The sequence below is a fragment of the Priapulus caudatus genome, unplaced genomic scaffold (genome assembly GCF_000485595.1).
Source record: "Priapulus caudatus unplaced genomic scaffold, Priapulus_caudatus-5.0.1 Scaffold46, whole genome shotgun sequence".
In the NCBI taxonomy this organism is placed as follows: domain Eukaryota; kingdom Metazoa; phylum Priapulida; class Priapulimorpha; order Priapulimorphida; family Priapulidae; genus Priapulus; species Priapulus caudatus.
Window position 1 is genome coordinate 737,646 of NW_014577107.1, and position 14,485 is coordinate 752,130.

General features: G+C 43.5%; 1 protein-coding gene across 2 annotated transcripts; it reads left to right on the plus strand.

Moving 5' to 3' along the window:
- The first annotated feature begins 4 nt into the window (after positions 1 to 4).
- LOC106820771 (NADH dehydrogenase [ubiquinone] 1 alpha subcomplex subunit 11-like) lies at positions 5 to 11,125 on the plus strand. 2 transcript variants are annotated; one of them, XM_014825333.1, is made up of 3 exons: positions 5 to 81; positions 8,072 to 8,219; positions 10,285 to 11,125. In XM_014825333.1, the coding sequence occupies exons 2-3, from the start codon at positions 8,129 to 8,131 to the stop codon at positions 10,746 to 10,748; spliced, it is 555 nt and encodes a 184-aa protein (XP_014680819.1). In that variant the 5' UTR covers positions 5 to 81; positions 8,072 to 8,128; the 3' UTR covers positions 10,749 to 11,125. The 2 variants fall into 2 exon arrangements, with proteins under 2 accessions (XP_014680819.1, XP_014680820.1); XM_014825334.1 differs by having other exon boundaries at positions 74 to 94.
- The last annotated feature ends 3,360 nt before the right edge of the window (positions 11,126 to 14,485 follow it).

Consider the following 14,485-nt stretch of genomic DNA (forward strand, 5'->3'; position numbering starts at 1 on the left):
ACAATATCGATGACGTCAACGACAAAGTGCACACGCAAGTAAAGCTAAAGTTAGCTTACTGTTTCAACTTCGTGCGAATTGGTACGTTTTGAAGGTTGTTTAAATAAGTTTAATGCTTAAAATGGTAACGAATGATATAGTTAGGTTGACGTCGTTGGTATAACCAGTAAAAAATTTGACACACGGGTAATTTGGAAATTTATAAAGAGTATTACCGTTTCTTGCGAACGCCTTGTCGTCCTTCAAGAAATATTATTTTGGCATTTATTTTATATTATTATTAATATTATTATTATTATTAACTAGCGCGGATACCGCGGCGTTACGCCCGGGGGAAATCAGTGGCGTTAAGGCCAGACACACTCGCAGCGACAACACGAGCCGCCTGCGCGCCGGGGCGCCCGGCGCCCCGGACCCGTAACGACAAAACGACTTTTCACGCAAAAATTAAGAAACTATTGTCTTCCTATGCAGGCGCATTGCACGACTGACCGCGACGACGACCGGCGACAACCTGCTGACGAAAAAAAATATTTAGAAAGCGTTTCTATTTCCCAGCGCGACTGTCGCCGGCCGACACTGTTACAAGATGGGCCAATCAACTAGCCGGTTTCCATCGGCAACGTGACATCGCCACTTACAGTCATAACAATTATAAACCAATGCTAGCCAGGAAGTAGCTGGTTCCCAGCAGCTAACTCCACGCGCTGTCCAGAAACAGTGGGCCGCGAACCATTAACCAAAACGTGCCAAGACGAACGCATGAATATTGTTTACTGTTCGTATAATAATTAAATGCTGGCCTGCGTATATATTACTTCATTATATTCTCGTTATACATAGGAGCGTTTTTACAGCCAATATTATTTAAAAGGCAGCAGCCAGGACTTTTTTGCCGTTTGCTCATGAGTAGCACTGTGGTGAGGTGCTGGTGAACTTTTGTCGTTACGGCACTCGGATCGTGGTGTCGCGCTGCAGTGTGGCTGCGCCAGTTCCGCCGCAATTTTGTCGTTGTCGTTACGGCCGGTCGTTGTCGCTGCAGTGTGTCTTTGGCTTACTGCAGGCTTGGTTGACCGCTTGTTTGAAAGCGAAATACCGCCCAAACTACCTAATCTATCCAGTGCAATCCCAGTCCCATGCGACGTTCCCGATGCCATCCTAGATACGAAATAATGTAACCCACAAAAAGGAAGTGAGGGTACAAAGTGTCCCTTATCCTTTCTGCCGCGGAGGAATTCGAATGTGACGAGCGGCGAATATACTGAGCAGGGGCCGGCGCGTACGGGGGGGCCGGGGGCCCGGGCCCCGCACCACTTTTTTTGGCTAAAAATATATGTCTAGATGTATCTTTGTATGATGCGGAAAGAAAATGCAGCCCAAAGAAAGACGGAATAAGGAGGAGAGGAAGGGGGAAGAGCCGACCAGAGAGTGTTTATTCGCACCATATATTCATCTGCCTATTGAAATTAGCAAAGTTTGAAACGAAGTCCGCTCTAGGGCCTTATCTAATAGCAAACAGACCATGCAGCAGCGCCGTATTTGCGCGCCAATACCGTGCGGACGTTCGGGGCCTGAGTCCTGTGCTTGCGGAGGCTCGATCGAGGGTCGAAATATCAGTAGCCCGTCATGGGCGTAAATCCGGGGAGGGGATGGGGGATGCATCCCCCCGCCTCTTGAAGGAGGGGGGATGGCCTGTAGCAAATATGCCCCCCTGAAATTCCAAAAAAAAAAACTCCTTCCTCGTGCCACACTTGAAAGTTCTAGCTTAATTATGATAATTTGGAGACATGGGCAGACCTAAATCATTTCAACTTACTGCAGGGGGGCGTGGTAGGGGAGGGGTCCAGGAGGTCGCGGACCCTCCGCCTCGCTCGCGCAGAAAAGCATCTGAGGGGGTCTAATTCAAAAAATTTCTGAGACCCCAGACCGCGCCCGCTACGCGTGATTATCCGCCCCACTCCTCCGGTACGGACTTTACGCCCCTGGTACCCGTACTTCGCATATGCCGACACCTACTCTAGTACTTATATTACACTAACGCACTGCGTAACACACGCCGTGATGCACAGCTTAAGTACGCGCAGCACTCAGAGCCTACCGCACGCTGATAACGCAGTGCCGGTATATGCCGGACTGTAACCCAGGGGCGTCGTACAGGATTTTTTACCAGGGGGGGGGGTCTAACGCGTACCCAAACTGGCGAGCAGGCGAGGGGGGGTCGCTGGGGACTCTCCAACAAAACATTTTTGAATATTAGAGCCCCCTCAGATGCGGTTTCTGCGTCCGAGGCAGGGGGGGGGGTCCAAAAGCCCCCTGGACCCCCCCCCCGCTGTAAGCATCCCTGGTACCGGCAGGGTAGCGTTCCGGCAGTAACCTGGGGACATACACCCTATGAGCGTTAGTTTTATGTATATATTTTATATAGTTCCTTTAATTCTTTTAGTTTAGTTTTGCACTTTAGTTCTTACGTCTTTTTCATTAATAAATGTTGATGTATTCTTTATGTAATAATCGCTAGCCAGCTTGGGTTTTTAAGGCAAAAGCTGTGGTCAGCAACAATGAAGATAAACTAAAGATAATAAGCTAGTCGAGTGAATGTTATAAGTGTTTAAATATCAATTCAGCCATGTATTTTTTGAGCCTATTACCAAGGTTTGAAGAAAATGGGAATTTCTTGTACGCCCTGAAAACATTCACATATTCATGATTGCTTTATTCGCTATTACATGTATTCATCATTGATGCACAATTATATACTTCACTATAGTTGACATGTAACATAGACCTGTATTGAAAAGGTGTTATTCCGTTTTTCACCTTCGAGTCGTGCACCAGATCGCTCTCTATTTCAGTGGCAAAAATTGAACAAGCTCCCCTGCCGTCGGAGGGGGAACCCTCCTCCAACACCCCCCCCGCTCGGTCGCCTGGCTCGCCGTCGCTCGGGCGGGCTTTCGCGCGCCGGTGGCAATACCTCAGCCCTCCCGCATNTGCAGTCAATTTTCACACTTGAATTAACATTTACATCTAAGCTCAGCCAACATCAATTCTAAAATAATTAGCACTCTCCCGATTCCGTTGCCTCGATGCCAATTTTGGATACTGCAACGTACTACGTACACGTATACATAAACGTATTTTTGTACCGCAGCGATGGCTCAATGGTAGAGTGCTCGCCTCGCATGCGGAAGGTCGTGGGTTCAAATCCCGGCCGGGTCATACCAAAGACTTGAAAAATGGTACACACTGCTTCTCTGCTTAGCACTCAGCAAAAAGAGATAGAGTGTGGGAAAACTTCCCGTCACGGGTTGATGTTAGTAAGGGCATACAGTCGTAAAAATCTGCTTCAAATAAATTGTGCAATAAGAACTGCCAAAAACTGGACCGAGCCAGATTCCTGGAGTGGGTTTCTACTCATGAATGTGGATTTAAAACCCTTTAGTCCAGTATAAAATAAAGTAACCGAACAAACAAAACAAAAACAAATAATCAATTCGCAACAGCTGCCACGACATAAAATAACCTCATTAAAGGGATAGTAGACTCTGGGATTTTTCTGCATATAACTGTATTTACTGTATAACAAATCGTCTATACCCACACGTATTTGTTACCAGATACCTAATTTGATTGTTATAATTAATTACACATCAACGCTACGAAATTTGAATGGCGCCATGACACCCACGACCGTGCTGCCACCCTGAAAAAGTTGCGTATTTGCCAATTTATTTTGCACGTTACAGACCGAGGGCTAATCACAAAGGTGCACTTATATTCATACCTAAATGCTATTTAACCGAACGATGTTCATTTTAGGACAAATTTATCCATAATATAACTGAAACTATATATGTCGTTTATAAGATATTACAATCCTTTTGCTTTTAAATTAATAAATAAGAAACAGCCTGGGTCTGTAGCCCTTGGCTGGAAAGTGGATTTGCGCAACTTATCAGATCGTGCGCTTTGAGTGGCGCCACCGTCGTTGTAATCAAACTGTAGTCGTTAGTTTTGAAACAATTTTTAATAATATTTCTAATGGTGGTTGAAACCATGAAAATTTTTTATGTAGCGTAATTTTAACCTAAATTAACTGAAAATAATCCTAGAACCTAGAGTAAACTATCCCTTTAAACTAGCGATTCAAGTGACTGTGAAAGCCTAACGAGGATGAAATTGCCAGTGTCATATGATATGATAATCCGGGCTCAACAACCCGTGGTCCACGGAGCTTAAAAAATAGGTAGTGTTGATTGATTGATAGTACAATGTATGATACATCATCATCATGCACACAACTTACTTAATATTATAATATTAATAAGGCCATGAGAATGAAAGCTTTAGATTTGCGTCCACTGCCCGCATGCTCCAAAACTTCCTGCCCACAGGCATTTATAGCGTTTCAATAAAATATAATGCTAAATAAATACGAAATCTATTTACTACCAAAGTCTTAATGTTTCTCTACTCTCTTTCACCTATTACCGACAATTTCCTGTAAATGCCGTCCAAATGCTCATCTGCAACACGCTGGCTGCCGCACGCTAGCTGCTGCACACTGACACATAAATATATAGCAGGTAGCAGGGTTCTCCAAGTTTTTTTATTATATCATGGCCAGGGGGTGCTGCAAGTACAGGGCTATAGGCGACGCACTGCATTTTGGGAACCTACCACGCTGCTTTCCAACTCCCGTACGAGCCTCGTCAAAGCCGCCAGTGGAGCGTTGCAAAAACGTTGCAGCGTTGCGGAGCAAAAATGAGGTCACGAAGAGCGCCGGTGGGTGTTTCCTGATTCCGACAGCCATTTACATAAACTGCGCAACGGGAGCGAACGCGAGAATTTCGTCAGGCTTTGTGTGATTTCGCGTGACACAGCTCGGTTACGAACACAGACAGTATGTTTTTATAGCAAGTGAACACTGTCCTTTAAATGGAAACAAAGATGGAGTAGAATGGTTGATTATTTGTGTTGTATTCGTGTGAAATCAAGCGAATTTTGGCAGCACGCTTTCCTACCTGCTATATATTTATGTGTCAGTGTGCAGCAGCTAGCGTGCGGAAGCCAGCGTGTGTTGCAGATGAGCATTTGGATGGCATTTACAGGAAATTGTCGGCAATAATAGGTGAAAGACAGTAGGCCGAGAGAAACATTAAGACTAGTAGTAAATAGATTTCGTATTTATTTAGCATTATATTTTATGGAAACGCTCCAAATGCCTGTGCTACTGCCGAAAAAGTTCATTAGGGGGTAAAAAAGATCCATGACATAAATAAAGGCTCTCTATCACAAAAACTCCAAATCATCCAACAAAGTTCCAAATCATGTGTAAAAGGCTATAATTATGCATTTAATACATACTAGTACGTGCATGTCGTTACCGCCAACAAGCTTCGATCTTGGAATGAATTGGGTAAAATTGTGTTAATTTAGTATTTTAATGAATAACTCCATACCTCTGCAAAAATTGAAGAGATTTTGCAGCCATCATGCCACTGATATGATTTTATGGGTCGTGATGTACACTGTTAGCCACAAGAAACAATAGCTGAAATATCATTTTTCCATTTGTGCATAGGCATGAAGTAATTGCATAAAAATACTAATTTCATATTCAAATTCAATTTCAAATGTATTTTGCTAAACTGTTTAACTGATTAAGATAATTTATCGACACAAAATATAATACAACAATAAAACAGTTAATACTAAATACTGTAATACTAAATATACGTAACGTTGGACTCTGGTCATCCGGTATCTGGTGGTCTTGCATCTTCAGTGATTCAGCACTAATTTAAATTTTAAACCAGCTATCTATAGTTTGCGGAGCTGCCACTTAGTGATGTCACTGTTTCGCGCAATCTAAATAAACATTGTTTGCATACATCAGGGCTCGAATTTCACTATTGCTAACTCGCAAAATGCGTGTCGATATTGAGAAATTGTGAGTAGAAAATATAATCACTTGCTATTTTCTGCGAGTGGAAATTTATAGCGTACACCGCATACATTATCACTGTCGATCACGGAAAGAATATATTTCATGATTAATGGTCAAACTGGTCGGTCAAATTGCCTAAACAAGTTTCAATTCGCCGTTATTTACCGTACACTGTTTACACTTTCATAATGCCGATCGCTTCCGGCAGCACGCACAAGCGGAACTTCGCTGGTTCGCTGCGCTAATGATAGACTTATTCCGAACCCTAGCGGAGACCGCGGGAACCAGCGAAAAACGGAACACTCGGCTCGCCAATCAGGCAATTTTGATGCCATGTGGATTCTTCTTTATAAAATTATTCACAAAGATCCTCACGAAGAGATTGTTTCGTTGTTCAATAAATAATAAAGCCAGTGTTAAGGTTTTATACAAATTTGATTTGATTGATCTATTTCAAGTTACATTTTATATGCAAAATATATAAGAAGGCAAGAACACAATCACACACATGGCATGAAACAATCTGATTCACATACATAAATCACAACATAAGCTCATTCCAACGATTAGTAGTAATAGTATGCAAAAAGTGTATGTAATATTCAAAAAGTAGTTTATGTTGTACAAAAAAATTGCACGTTAGAATTCATTTTAGCACGTAGATTTTTTAGGCACTCGCTGGCTAAAATTGCGAAATTCATCCCCTGATACATGTGTGATTGTCACTTCTGTTCATTCTTCAGTGGTCTGTGCTTATTTCCGTCTAGTATTTACCATTCAGTATGGCAGCTAACGGACCAATGTGTGGTGAGGTATTATTATTAGCTCATCTGACATAGTCAGATGCAGCTTGTAGAATCGCTTGACCGTCCGTCCGTCCGTCCGTCAACAGTTGGGCACAAATCTTAACCGCTCGACGTACGGTCACGATATTCGGCACATTGGGGGGGTCGTCAAAACGAGTTTGGGCTGTCGAAGCTGGGGGGTCAAAGGTCAAAGGTCAAGAGGTGTAAAAGAAGGAGGGAACCTTCACTCCTTAACTTAAGGTATAAGAGAAATGCAGAATTGCGGCACAATCTAACGCTCGACCTAGGCTCGTGATAGTCGGTGTATCGCATCATGGTAGGAAAAGCCATCACTGTGCCGAAATGGAGGTCACAGGTCAAAGGTCAATGGGCACAGGCGCAGATTTTAGAATTTTTGAGACGAGGTCTGACGGAGCGATTGAAAAACTTTTTGTTTCAGCGGTGACCTAGATTTTTAATGACATTATTGAAAGGACATGAAATCTACTTTCTGCTGACATGCGAAGAGTAAGTGTCAGATAACTTTTGACCCTCAAAGGGAGGGTTAAACATGGATTTGTTGACTGTCTGTTAGAAAGAATTTGACTGCCGGCTTTGCTAGTAGAATCTATAAATGCCTGGATGTATGAGGCTACAATGTCACAGTGAATTTTGCAAAGCTAATTGAGTAAGAGAAGATTTATGCTCCTTAAATCGTATAATTTATATGGCATTCTGTAGTGTCAGTATGTTACATGTACGTATGGCCTGCACTGCCAGTGGCTTCTGCCAGTGCATGTGTTGTAGGTATGTGGGAGTTTTTTGCGCCTTAATTGCTTACAGTGGCGCTCTCTATTGCGCAGCCTGTAGAGCTCGTAGTAAATGATGAGTGCCTTACCTATCTGTTCTGGCAGATAGTTGTTGCCTACACGTAGTGTATGAGGGAGGTTCATCTTTAATCTGAAGACACTTAACGTACGGATCTCGTGGCACTTTCATCAACGATCACGAAAACATTCTTTTCGAGAAGGTTCTGGATACCATCCTGTGCATTCCACGCTGTTTGGCTGTAATGTGAACGACATTTGGGACTAACGGGTTTTAGCTAGAATCCCTCCACTCCACCACAGAGTCACCGCAGTAGACGTTAGATGAGCGCTGTCGCTATGCGGCACTTGTTTTAAGTGTTGTTTACCTCACCTTCACTGGTTCTACTGCTTTGCAGTTTTAATATTCTGGCACTGGCCTGACCCCCGAGCGTGCCAGATTAATGAAGTCCAACATAGACTTCAGAACTAATTTGTTTCCACGTGCAAAATTTTATCGTCAATCATTTCAGGTAGGCAAGGAGCCACGCATGCAGTCTTGAGGTTTGAACCTCGTTTCAAAAGTCGGCATGAATCGCGGGTACAAGTATTATGACACGCCTGACGGCCAAGATTGCTTCAAGAAGATGGGCTACACAACAAAGTGGGCCACATTTGCTGGTGTGTTTTACCTGCATCTTTGTGTGTATGTCAAACCTAAACTTGTCCAGGGTTCGAAAATAATGGTGGTCCTTTAGTCCAAAACTACCAAATTTTACTGACGGATGAGTAGATTGTAGCAGCAACCACTCCAGTGGACTACCTGACTGTCAGCGGCGACTTACTTTAGTACTGTCAGTTTTGACTAACACGGATAAATATACTGATAATTTAAAAGGCATACTAGGCCCATTGATTATGCAATGTTGACGAATGCTAGAGTAACTGGCACCTTGTGTAGTTGATAAGTACATAACCTTATAGCCAAACGCGTATTAGTTTGTCCAATATCACTGCTGGTTACGTTACAAACAAGCGGTTGTTGATATGTATCAACGTATCATTTACGTGCCATAAATGTCATCCAGGAGTCGAGCGATGACGTAAACATTTGTGCGGCCCGTATGTTATGGACGCCAGCTCAAATGGAGGTGTCAGCGGTGTAACCACGGCCACGGACTAAACATGGAAATGGAGTAAAACACACGTACTAATCACGGACGCATGTGGACAGCCCTGACAAAAAGTTTCTTATCACGAGCGTACATGTTTACGAAATCACTGATGATAGCATTGCGTACGGCCGAGCATGCGTGCGAAAATGTCCGGTGCACTATAAATCTGTATGACACCCGATTCGCCGGCAGCGGGTTGAAACTGTAAACAACTGATTTTTGGACTGCGGATTTCAATTAGACATTTCTTAATAACTAGCAGTGATATTGGACAAACTAATACGTGTTTGGATGTAAGGTTATGTACTTATTAACTACACAAGGTGCCAGTTACTCTAGCATTCGTCAACATTGCATACCGTATATGATCGCGTAATAACCGCGGGCGCCTATAAGCCGCACCTCAATTTGAATCGGGTAACCAAGTATTGCGCCTAGTATATTTCCCCTCACGGTATGGCGCACTTATAAACCGCAGAGCAAATACAGGGTTGAAATCTGAGGCCAAATTTGCGGTTATTACGCGAGTATATATGGTAATCAATGGGCCTAGTATGCCTTTAAATGATTTCTCTTTCCTGCAAGTTGTTATAACTTTATTTTAAATGAATTAAATGACTAATTAACAAATTTGCTTAAAAATATTCTTCATTATTATATGTTTACCAAAATTTTGACCTACACGAACTGCTTACGAACTACCTGATTACAAAATCTAGTGTCTGTATGACTACGAGTCAAGGATTGTTAATTTCGCACCCTGCATGTCTGTACGATAATCAGATATACAGCTCATCTGTTTTTAGCTCATCTGACAGAGTCAGATGCAGAACCTGGTAGAATCGCATGATTGTCCGTGCGTGCGTCAACAGTTGGGCACAAATCCTAACTGCTCTACGTACGGTCACGAAATTCGGGACGTCGGGGGGTGGGGATTGTGAAAAGGAATCAGGATGACAAATTTGGGGGTCAAAGGTCAAGGTGTGTAAACGGAGGGGGAAATTTCCCCCTTAACTTAAGGTATAGGAGGAAATAGGGAATTGCGGCACAAATCTTAACGGCTCGACTTATGCTCTTAATATTCGGTGTATAGTGTGATGGGCAGGAAACTCATCACCAGTGCGAAATTGGAGGTCACAGGTCAAAGGGCAGTGGGGGAAAGGTCAGATATCAGACATTTTCTGAGGACATGGCCTAAAATGTGCCTAACAAAGGTGTCACTACGCACGACTTAAATGTTACGTTTATAACCGTAGCAACAAACCTCAGATTAGCCCAGACGCTCTGCGACTCTTGTTATTTTGTTGAGTACTCTCAGTTATAGCCATATCTGCACTGCTATTTGTTGTTGGAAACCATGAAAGACTACTATTCCTAACCTGATTCTGTATGTTTATGCATCCACGTTACATGATAAGGTTTACATACATTTGTTTGATGGAGTTAGAAATGTTGGTGTTGCTCTTGTTGTGTCTCTGAATTCACTCAATTTATGAATAGAAACTGGCGGATGCATCTTGTCATTTGTGTTATATCACACACATTATTTTTTGTTTATGCTTTTCTCATAGGTTTCTCATGGAGCATCTACGATGTGTACCTGTGGTCTCATCCCAAAGGCTTAGTTCCTACGGTGGCCCGGTTTGCTCACTTCATGCTGCCAGCAGCAGCAATTGGGGCAACGTTCAGCGCAGTCACATGCCTCAGCCATACTTATCGCAAGAAGAACGATGCCTGGAACTACATCCTAGGGGGCGCTACATCTGGCAGCATCATCGGAGCAAAGCTTGGCAGGATGGGGCCTGGCGTCGCTGGGGTTCTAGTTCTTGGCATTGGTGGCATGCTATTCTGGGCCAAGAAGTACGAGGATTGGCCAGGTTTCATGAACGGACGTATCACAGCTGTGGATAATGGTCACATGAGACAGGCGTATAGGGACTGGACAATAGATGGCAAGTTCAAGAAGGCATTGGAAGGGCGAGAAGATGGTGTGTGGGTAGCTGAGAAGCCTTATCCCAGCCAATCTAGGGGGTAGATGGCAAATTTGTTACGAGTGTTAGGTGTTGTAAATTAAAAGCTTAAATCACAATTGTCTACAGAAGTAGAATGCACGGAAAAAGTCAATAACACAGATTAATAAGCCACCCTAACTTATTACCATTCTGCAACTCATATTGTGATGATCTTCACATACCTATCTTACAAAATACAAGTTATTATGCTATGTATCTGATTTGTGTTTGACAGTAATATGGAATTGTAGTTTGTAAGTTTCAAAGTCATCCAAATATCTGATACAATGTTATTGCAATATTATAAGCTTGAGGTCACGCTTGTTAGCCAGTTGTTATTCATGATGAAAGCCCTGTATCTAGTTTTGTTTGAGTTGCAAAAAAAATCGATTAAAAATGATTTAAATTGTTTTGTTGTTGTTACTGTTGAGCTAATTAAAATATTACATTGTAAAAGCTACAATCTCCACATAAATATTAATGGATATCAGGATATTCAAACACAAGTTGTGCATAAATTTGTGATGTGTCAAATATGAAACAACCCATACGTGCGCACACACGCACAGCCTGCCCGCAATGTATAACTGTTTCTCCCTCTGTGTGTTTGTGTGTGTACGTACGCGCGTGTGTATGTACGTACGTGCGTGTGTGTGTACGTACGTATGTGTGTGTACGTGCGTGTGCGTACGTGCGTGCGTGTGTGTGTACGTGCGTGTGTGTGTGTGCGTACGTGCGTATGTGTGTGTGTACGTGCGTGCGTGTGTGTGTACGTACGTGTGTGTGTGTGTACGTACGTGCGTGCGTGTGTACGTGCGTGCGTGTGTACGTGCGTGCGTGTGTACGTGCGTGCGTGTGTACGTGCGTGCGTGTGTACGTGCGTGCGTGTGTACGTGCTGCTTGCTGTGTGTACGTGTGTGTGTGTATGTGCGTGCGTGCGTGCTGCGTGTGCGTGTGTGTGTGTGTGTGTACGTACGTGTGTGTTGTGTACGGTACGTGCGTTGTGTGTGGACGTACGTGCGGTTGCTGTGTACGTACGTGCGTGTGTGTGTGTACGTGCGCGTGTACGTACGTTCGTGTATGTGTACGTACGTGCATGTGTGTGTGTACGTAAGTGTGTGTGTGTGTGTACGTACGTGCGTGTGTGTGTGTGTGTGTACGTACGTGTGTGTGTGTACGTACGTGCGTGTGGTGTGTGTACGTACGTGCGTGTGTACGTACGTGCGTGTGTACGGTACGTGCGTGTGTACGTACGTGCGTGTGCTACGTACGTGCGTGTGTACGTACGTGCGTGTGTACGTACGTGCGTGCGTGTGTGCGTATGTGCGTGTGTGTGTGTGCGTGCATGTGTGTGAGTATCCGTGTAGGCCTATTTGTGTGAGCGCCCCCTTGAATTTGAGTGCGTGCGCGTGTATTTGTGTGAGCATGCGCGTGTATTTGTGTGAGCGGGCGCATGTATTTGTGTGAGCGCGAGCGTCAATTTGCGTGTGCGTGTGTATTTATGTGCGCGTGGAAACGCGCGCGTGCGTGCGTGCGTGTGAATATGTGTATGCATGGGTGCGTGTGCGCGCGTGTTTATAAATATTAAAATTAATTAAAGAAATTCTGCCACGTAAGATACGCTGACTGGTGTTTTCGAACACGCTTATATATTACCTATATCTCACTGTTAGACAGTGATTCCCGCCCGCCTCGCATGATTCTCTCTTCGGCTTGCATCAGGACATCCTCCGATTACTCGTCCAGGATCCTAACCTGACAACGACGAAGTTGAGAGGAAAGGGTTCCTGCTGTAATGTGAGTGTCACGCGCAGTTCCGTTAAGTATGTCTTTCTCACCACACGAATAATGCGGAATTGGAGAATACAAGGTTGTATCATTTTAATTATCTGGGAACCGGGAAATAAAATATTTCCAAGATTTGACGTCACACACGTCTGACCCCGGGGTCTTACCCTATATAATTCATCGCACATTTAGATGACTTGCCGCAGGTAATTAACCAGACGAATCATTGGAATGGAATTTTTGTATAGGCCTACCATATTACTACTGAATACGTTCATTCACAGGTGTATACTAACTTTCAACAAAATTATATATGAACTAGCGGGATACCCGGCGTTGCCCGGGGAAATCAGTGGCGTTACTCAGTTGGTCACCGCTTGGTTGAAAGGAAAATACCCAAAAAAATCGAGCTATCTATCCATCCATGCATCCATCCATCTATCCATCCATCCCATTCCATGCCATCCTATCCCATCCCATCGCACCGCATCCCATCCCATCCCATCGCACCGCATCCCATCCCATCCCATCGCATGCCAGCTCATCGCATGCCATGCCATGCCATGCCATGCCATGCCATGCATCCCATCGCACCGCATCCATCCATCCCATCGCACCGCATCCCATCCCATCCCATCGCATGCCAGCTCATCGCATGCCATGCCATGCCATGCCATTCCCATCGCATCCGCACCGCCATCCCATCCCATCCAATCCATCCTATCCCATGCCATCCCATGCCATGCCATGCTATCCCATCCCATCGCATGCCATGCCATCCCATCCCATCCCATCCCAACAGTAAAAAATAATAAGAAATCAAAAGATAAAAGTCATTAAAGTAAAAAAGTAAAAAATTATAAATAATAAAATGAAATTATATAGAAAATATAATAATATTTGATATGTAACCTACATAGGTTACATATAAGTGAGGAGGAATAAGGAAGATTTGAAGTGTTCCCGTCAGTTTGCGCTATCGTTATCATCTACCATAGTTTATTCTGGATTTTTACTAAACGTTTAAATGTAGTAAAAAAAAATTATTTGGAAATTAACGGTGAATACGGCAAAAGTACATACTAAACAGTCCAAAAGTAAAGCAACAAAGGATTTCCCGAGGTGGGATTCGAAGACAGAATCAATGGTTTAGGAGTGCGATGCTTTATGCATTCGGCTACTGGGCTGTTACGGTTATATACAATGGATTCACACGTACGTGATGTATCATGTTAATATGTACGCCATCTATTGATGAATAAATTTTTTTATAAATTTTCAACTTTTTAACTCCCAGACGTGCTGATTCTGAAAATATATTTAGTTTTCCTCTAGGCTGCGGAGTTATCTAGTTATGCGCGAACACACTAATTCGCTGAACAACTTATATATACTAAGCAGACTAATACCCGTACAACGACCAAATCGTGCCTTAAAATATAAATTCATGTAAGTGACACATTGAAGTTAAATATTTCATGCAACTGAAAAGAAAACAGAAACAAAAAAACATTTTGGGAAGAGACAAAGAGCGCAATTCTATAAGTGAGCAGGGGAAAAAGTGCTCAGTTGGTGAGTTCTTGGTTGAAAGGAAAATACCGCAAAATCTATCTATCTATCTATCTATCTATTAATCTATCTCTATCTATCTATCGTATCTATCTATCTATCTATCTATCCATCTATCTATCTATCTATCTATCTATCTATCTATCTATGTATCTATTATCTTATCTCTGTATCTATCCATGCATGCATCCATCCATCATCCAGCCAGCCATCCCTCCATCCAGAGAGACATGATACAGATTGCTTGGCACAGCTTTGCTGTAGATCCTGAGCGCTGCGCGCGGATGAGACGCGCAGTTCCGCGGGATATGCGCACGCGCACGCGCGGGGATGTTCAAGTATGAAGCGCTGTCCGCAGGTATGGAGACTGTGCGCCCAAATTCGATGCCCGGCCACGGTATCT

What these genes read in the sequence shown, in the direction of transcription:
- LOC106820771 (XM_014825333.1), top strand. Translation starts at nt 8,129, where the DNA reads ATGAATCGCGGGTACAAGTATTATGACACGCCTGACGGCCAAGATTGC. An exon ending in AAAGTGGGCCACATTTGCTG is followed by an intron (nt 8,220 to 10,284) that starts GTGTGTTTTACC and finishes CTTTTCTCATAG; the next exon opens with GTTTCTCATGGAGCATCTAC.